Here is a 7,141-nt window from a genome sequence, read left to right as displayed (position 1 = left end):
CACACAGCAACAAAGCGAACCCTGGAGTCCTGGCTTCCAATCCCTTGCTCTCACCACTAGACAGCTGCCTTCCAGTGGGATCAGGATGGAGTGGCTAAAGAGAACCTGCTAGTGGAATAAAGCAGCATGATTGAAGAGATCAGCTGATCAGGTGCCCCCAATTGGTAGGAAAGTCCCAGAAGCTCTGTGGCAGCCCTCCCTTCCCCCACTCTGCCCTGGATTGCATTTAACTCAGGCGCCCCCCTTGGAAAGGCTCCCCCGGCACCTGCCCGTCATTTGTGCATGTGGACTGCCAGCAGCGCTCCTCCAAGGCCCGAGTAGCTCCCAGGGCCCTGAGCGCTTTCAAGGACACGAGTCATGTCTCCCCCATCCTGTCCCAGCTGTTCAAGAACCTCCCCCGTCTTTTACCTGGTCCCAGGCCAGCTGGGACAGCTGCTCTCATACTCACCACAGCCCCTCAAGGAATTTTTCAATCACCTTGTCCAGTGGCCCAGAGCCTCGCCTGCGAGATTAGCAGCTGGGGCCGGAGGCAGAATTGAAAAGGCCCATCCAGGGCTTTCATTACCCGCTCAGGGCTGGCATTGTGTGAGGGCTACAGGAACCCAGGAGCCTTGATTAGCAAATTAATGAGCATAACGAGCCAGTGGCTGGGCTCAGATGAAGGGAGGGGAGAGACAAGCTGGGAGGGCCTGATTCTGGGTTGTGTCTCACCAAAGAGGAGCAGGACAGATGTAGCTTTATGCCTCCTGGATTCTGGGATGCTCTAACTTACAGCAGAGCCCTCCAGCTGCTGGTGGGGAAGGCCAAATCCCCTGAGCACAGAGCACTCTGGTCATCACCCTTGCGCTACGTGCTGTGAGGTGGGGCAGCGTAGGGCCATGGGAACCAGCTCTAGGCTGCTCCTGAGCTGGGGGATTCATCCCGGAACTGCTATGGCCCGTCTTTGCCACCAGCACAGTGTCAAAGGGCCGGAACCGGCATTGACTCACTGTCCACGCAGTACAGTCCACAGTGGTGAGTGCAGGAGCTGGATTCTCCTCTCCTTTACCGAGGTGTAAGTCGAAAGTAACTCCATGGTAGCAGAGGTGTAAATGCAGTGAGTGGGAAGGGAATGGGGCCCTGCGACAGGCCCAGATGGAAGAGGGCTTTGCCCCGGTCTGGCTGAGCAAAGGACAGACTGGGAGTGTGTCCTTTGCGTGTTTCAAATTTAAACGTAGCAAGGATCATCTGTAGCTTTCCAGGACCTAAGGGGGGGCTCTGCCTTCACGCCCTGAGCTCGGCTGCAGCAGAGGACACTGGAAGGGTTGCAGCAGGGGAAGCTCAGAGCAGGTTTTCCTTAAAGAAGCTGCAGCCAGTTCAGAGTCCTAGTGCAGCCCCTCTGTTGGGGGCTCAGCTGCTCGGGAGGAGCCCCAAAGCCAGCTGACCGACTCCCTGGGAATACCCCCAAGCTCAGGGTGGCCTACGCTGCCCCAAAGCAGCCAGGGTGTGTGTGTGTGTGTGTGTCTGGGGAGACTCTTCTGCAGTTTAATCAGACCTTACCACTTGGCCGATTTTCCGGACTCTCAGCCAGTTTGCCTTTGCTCAGGATTACCCCTCACTTCTTCCTTGGACCGCGATTCTGCTACAGTCCCTGTGCGATAATGGTAGCTGCTCGGTGCTGGAGCACACCAAACCCCTAAGGCAGCAGTAGCATGCCAGGTACGTCACAGCTCTGGCAGGGCTTTCAGGTGCTAGCCCTGGGGGTGGGGTGGGGTGTCCCAAGAACCACGCAGACACATGGCTAAGGGAAAGGGCACTTTGCTCGGGCTGGCAGGAGAGGGAAAGGTTGCAGATGCCTTAGGTCCAGTGGCTTAAACGGTTACAGTCCAAAGTGAGCTACAGCGGTTCCTGTTTGAGTCCCGGGGGCAGGCCAATGGAGAGTCAAAGCTCCTCAGGGCTAGTGCCTGGGGTGCCCTCTCCAGTCCAGTCTCTATGCAAGCAGGCATCCAGGCCAGGATCACTTAGTGGTGTCTCTCTCATTGGGGCCCCTCTGCACTGGCTCCCTACCCAGTCATCACTGCTCCCCGTAAAGTCCCGCACAGACTTTCACCCAGCTGTAACATCTGGTAGCTGCAGCCTGTTCCACATGCAGCTCTGCACAGAGCTCCTGGGAATTCCTCTCTGCGTGTGGCTTCTCTGCACCTCCGGGCTAGCCACGTGGCCACTGCCTCCCAAAAGTGCCTTCTGCCAGAGTCCTTCCTCCGCTGTACAGTGGGGAAGGTTCCAACAGGAGAGGTCTCCTGCTTAGCAGGTTCATCACACATGTATCCAGCCATCGTGGTGCTGTAGGAGTACTCAAGTCTCCCCGCCCCGCCCGTCTGTTTGCAAAGCACGTTGCACAGCCCTGATGGCTGGAGGATATTTTAGTTGGCTGCGTCTTTGCTCCCTTTGCCCCAGGCATCGCAGCTCTTGCTGATCAAGACGCTACTTTTTATAAAATGCCTAACATGCTGCTGACAGCGCCCTGAGGGGAGAGGATTTGACAACACGCAGAGGAGGAAGATAGAGCTGCCTTTATTAAACCATGTCAGAGAATCACAGGCACCCACAGAAAAACTCGGATGACAAGGGGTGACTTCTGAAACAGCCTTTCCCCCTTCTTGCTTCCCAAAAGCTTAGCAAACGGTACAATCAAGTGTCCACCTGGGGACTTATTTACGGCGGACCTTATCCCTAGAATCCTTACTCAGAGTATCCTCAGGCATCACTCAGTGAGTAGAGCCCAAGTAAGGATCAGGTTCAGTAATAGGTCTGCGAGAATTGCTGGGACACTGGCTAATGCCAAGGGCCACAACACGTTTCATCCAAGAGCACGTGAGTATTTAAATGCCAAAGGCTTGGTAGCCAGGATGGGCCCATTGCAGTTCTCAGTGACTTCAGCTGACTCCGTTTTGTGTGCTCAGCACCCCTGGAAATCAGAGCCAACATGAGGGAACAATGAAGGGGCAAGAAGAATCTCAATCCTTCATCCCTCTACACTGGAGGGTTCAGAGATTCTTGAGTGGAGAGCTCCCATCCCAGCAAATGTGGAGCCTGGTTCCGCATTCCTTGTGGACTTCAGTGGGAGTTTGGAGTGCACCTGATCCACGCTAGGCAAGTGCACCATGAGCAGGCTCCATGTAACTATTATTTATGAAGCTCTCATTACATGCTTTGAGATCCAGAAGGCCCAGGTTTGCTGCCAACATCACACCCGGGGCACTGCATTATATGAGCAATTGTTGTGGTTGCTACAGGGACATTACACAACTGCAGCTGGGAGAAGAAGAGGTCCACGAGATTGGGCGTTCCTTAAAAGGGAGGTGAATGAGGGGGGCATGGTAAAAGTATATTCAATAATGAATAGTAGGGAGATGGGGAGCTTTGGTCCTTCCTGCTCCATTACACAAGAACAAGAGGCCAGTCAAGCAAATTCTAAAGGGATTAAAGGAAACAAACACTTAAACACAACACGCAGTTGGACTACGGAACTCATTGCCACAGGGTGTGGCCAAAAAATGAGCAAGATTTAAAAAGAATATCCAGAGTTATAATTGAGGCTAACAATTTTGGAAGGGACATTAAACCTCATGCCTAAGGGCTTAAGCCAACCTCCTCTCAACTATTAGAGACCTAATACATGGGGCAGATTATTCCACATTAGCCTGTGGCAAGGTTTCTTATACCTTCCTCTGAGGCATCAGAGACAGCGTACTGAGCTAGATGGACCCTGGCCTGATTCAGTCTGGCAATCCCTGTGTTCCTACAAACAGGGCGGGAAGTGGTCTGCAGAATCGCAAATGGGAGGGGATGTGACGCAACCAAGGAGTCACTCTTTCTCTTCTAAGATGTGGGCCACGCAATGGAAAATTTTGAGACTCCCAGAAGGTGTGGACTGGTTCAGATACAGGGGATGAAGGGGGCTAGTCAACCAACCAGACACCTGAATACCATGTGTGCATCAAAGGGAGAATGTGTGCAAAAGCATGCTGCACATTCAGGGCTGGAAGCGGGCTCCACAATGGAACATCTAAACCAAGTCCCCCTGTGGGCCCTCTGGTGGTATGTATGGGTCTGGTTCGATTTCACTGTCCAAATGTGAGATCTGGGTGACCCACAGGGGTCCTTCCTCTGTTGAAAACGCCATGCTCAGAATGCTACAGAACTGGTGAGCTTCCTGCGTCGCTGATCCTCAGAATCAGGCCCTGTGCGAGGACTAAGAGAGAAAGAGGCCCTGTGGGTCTTAGCAGATCAGGCTCTTGGGCAAGGATGTCCCTACACTTGAGCCTTTACAGAAACTACCCATGCAGCACCATCTATACCAATTTGATTCTGACTTCAGCCCAAACTCATAAGATCGGCCAGACTGGGTCAGACCAAAGGTCCATCTAGCCCAGTATGCTGTCTTCTGACAGTGGCCAATGCCATGGGCTTCAGAGGGAATGAACAGAACAGGGAGTCACCAAGTGATCCATCCCCTGTCGCCCATCCCCAGCTTCTGGCAAACAGAGGCTAGCAACACTTATGACGATTTGGGGCTGGTTTTCGCAGATGCGGCGCACCCCACAAATCAAACCGAAGTCAATGGGAACTGTGAGTGCTTGGCCCCCTCTGAAAATCAGGCCTGAGGTATCTCAGATTGACTCCCTCCCCCCAAACAGAAACTCTCCCAATCCCTCTGGAAAGTTGTGGCCGTGCTGCATATCAGCCCCCCCCCCATCCCCCTCCAACCCACCCCATGCCTTCCTCCTGCACCCTTAGGACAGAAAGCAGAGAATGCTGGAGAATCCATCATAAAGCTACACTTGCCGCAATTGATCCCCCCACCCTCACCCCCAGCTCCAGCTGCTCCTTGGTGTCACAATATTTTCACCTTGGCTTCCCCGATGGCCGCTTGCCTCTTGCCATATCTCAAGCCGAATGAGTTCCAGTTGTAGGCGGAGAGATCCTTCTCCTGCTCCATGGGCTGCGAGCCCTGGGGGACAGAGACGGCTCTGCTCCTGGCCGGATGGATCCCTTGCCCCAGCTGTGCCTGGCTCTCCTCCTGAGGCTTGCACAGCAGGGGCGGCACGGATTTCGGTTCTGCCTTCCCAGGGCTGGGCTTGCTTTCTGAGCAAGGAATGGCTTGATCCCAGTGGGCCGGGCTGGCCAGGTGTTTGAATTGGTCACCTACAGAGACAGGCACAGACGGAGTTGGTGAGGGAAAGTGGTCAGCGTCAGATGCACCAGTGGCAAAGTCTTTGGGGCGGGGTCTGTCTTTCTGTTCTGCGTCTGCACTGCACCCAGCACATGAGGTCCTGGTGCGTGACTGGGGCTCCTATGCACCACTGCAATCCAAACAACTAATAGTAAAGAATTCACTGGCTGCCTCTTGCTGTCCAGGGCCTGCCATAATCTTACCCCCACATTTCCCCCAACTTTGCCTCCTCTCCATCCTGCTCCCCACATTCACCCGCCAAGCTTTGGAAATTTAGCAACGTGTTCGGTGCTGTACAGACCTACAGTCTTTGTCCCCAAGAGCTCACAGCCACTTGAATATGGATCCTGTTGTCAAAAGAGCTCTGCATCCAATGTGCCGAGCACTTCGGAAAAACTGGGCCCCAACTGTGGGAGCCCTGAGCATTTGAAAATCTCGCCCTGAGCTCTTCTGAAAATGCAGCCCTCGGGGGTTTGTTTTTTGGGGGCGGGCGGGGGGGGGTTGGAGGGGGACGGAGCACCTGCAGCTCCCCGTGCCTTTCACTTGAGCTGCGGGTGCTTAGCACCTCTGAAAATCAGATTCATTTAGACTGAGGGCAGCCTGCACAGTTACACCCAACCAAATAAAAACATTTTTAATTTTTAAAAGCATGGAAGCTGTTTGGGGCAGGGACTGTCTCTCTGTTCTGTGTTTGTACAGCCCCTGGCACAATGGGCTCCTGGCCTCAAGGCATCAATTAACAACCAGCAGTGCTTAATTTGTAATGAAAGAGGTGCCCGGGCTCAAGCAATTTTTGTACTTTCATAACTGGACAAGCCCCAAAGTGCCGGGGCTCTGCACCGCCAGGCCTCGAGGTGCCGGGGCTCTGCACCAAGCTCATACAACCTCTTTGGGAGACGTGACCCTTTTGATTCCAAGGGCGTGGCTCTCAATGCAGGATCTCCACGGGCAGACGCACTACCTGTGTGTCGAGGGCTCCAGAGGGGGAGATATCTTTCTGTGGGTTCCCCGAACGGAGCATTGGAGAAGAAGAGAAGCAGGAGCATGGAGCTCAAGGGATTCATCCCGGGCTGGCCCAGACCTGAATTATCAGACAAAGGGGAAGAGAACACAGAGGAAGGAAGAAGAAAACAACAATTGGTCAGATGGTTTCCAGTCTCCAGGAACGTTCTGCTCTTTAAACAGAGTTCTTTAAAGGGAGAGTCTCTGGGCTATAGCCTGCTCTCGGTGACACAGATACAAACCCGGGGTGGCTTTGTGCTCTGCAGTGGAATCACTGCATAGTCACTCTGCTGGAAATAGCAAGCTCAGCTGAGTAAAATTGAAAATGGCTCCCCCTTTTGCAGGGAATTGTGAGTAGACTATAGAGTTGAGTCCAAGATGCAAGGCATTCAGACACCCTTCATCCCCCCTCCCCATCCCCGCCCCATCTGTCTCCCACCAAAATTAACAGGGCTGCTCCCCTGCACAAAGCGAAGCAACAATGCACGGGACATGCATGTGGGATCGGCGCCTTACAGAGGGACTTTGATGGGATACAAAGCCAAACAGGGACAAAGGTGGCAGGACGGCCACCCCCCTCCCTTTCATCCACCTGCCAGCAGCTACAGGAGCAGCGATAAAGGCTACAGGGAGTGGCTAACAGCGTACAGAGCCTTTGAGCAAGGGGATCAATATGGTCAGATGAAAGATGTGCTCAGCAAGCAAGCCCAGCCAAAGACGCATCAAAGAACACCCCCGTCCCTGCAGGTGGGGTCAGTAATGCAGCAGAGTAACGCCAAAGGCAGCTACAAAGGGCTCCCTGCTGAAACGAGAGGTGGCCGGGAGAGAGGAGGAAAAGGAGATGGTGAAGTCCCTTGGGACATACCAGGCTTAGGCTGGTGGGGGCCGAAGCTGCTTTTGGAAACGGGACTTACACACTTTTGA

At 53.9% G+C, this 7,141-nt stretch overlaps 1 protein-coding gene across 1 annotated transcript; it reads right to left on the bottom strand.

The window, feature by feature from the left end:
- Window positions 1-4,876: 4,876 nt before the first annotated feature.
- On the bottom strand, window positions 4,877-6,279 carry KISS1 (KiSS-1 metastasis suppressor). Its single transcript, XM_074936359.1, has 2 exons — window positions 6,177-6,279; window positions 4,877-5,187 (listed from the first exon to the last, which is right to left on the bottom strand). Exons 1-2 carry the CDS (start codon window positions 6,277-6,279, stop codon window positions 4,877-4,879), a joined length of 414 nt encoding a protein of 137 aa, XP_074792460.1.
- Between the last annotated feature and the right edge of the window lie 862 nt (window positions 6,280-7,141).

Source organism: Natator depressus, chromosome 21 (genome assembly GCF_965152275.1).
Source record: "Natator depressus isolate rNatDep1 chromosome 21, rNatDep2.hap1, whole genome shotgun sequence".
Taxonomy (NCBI): Eukaryota; Metazoa; Chordata; order Testudines; family Cheloniidae; genus Natator; species Natator depressus.
The sequence above is the reverse complement of the archived record's forward strand: the minus strand, read 5'-3'. Positions and strand labels throughout refer to the sequence as shown.

What these genes read in the sequence shown, in the direction of transcription:
- KISS1 (XM_074936359.1), bottom strand. Translation starts at nt 6,279, where the DNA reads ATGAATCCCTTGAGCTCCATGCTCCTGCTTCTCTTCTTCTCCAATGCT. An exon ending in CTGGAGCCCTCGACACACAG is followed by an intron (nt 5,188 to 6,176) that starts GTAGTGCGTCTG and finishes CTGTCTCTGTAG; the next exon opens with GTGACCAATTCAAACACCTG.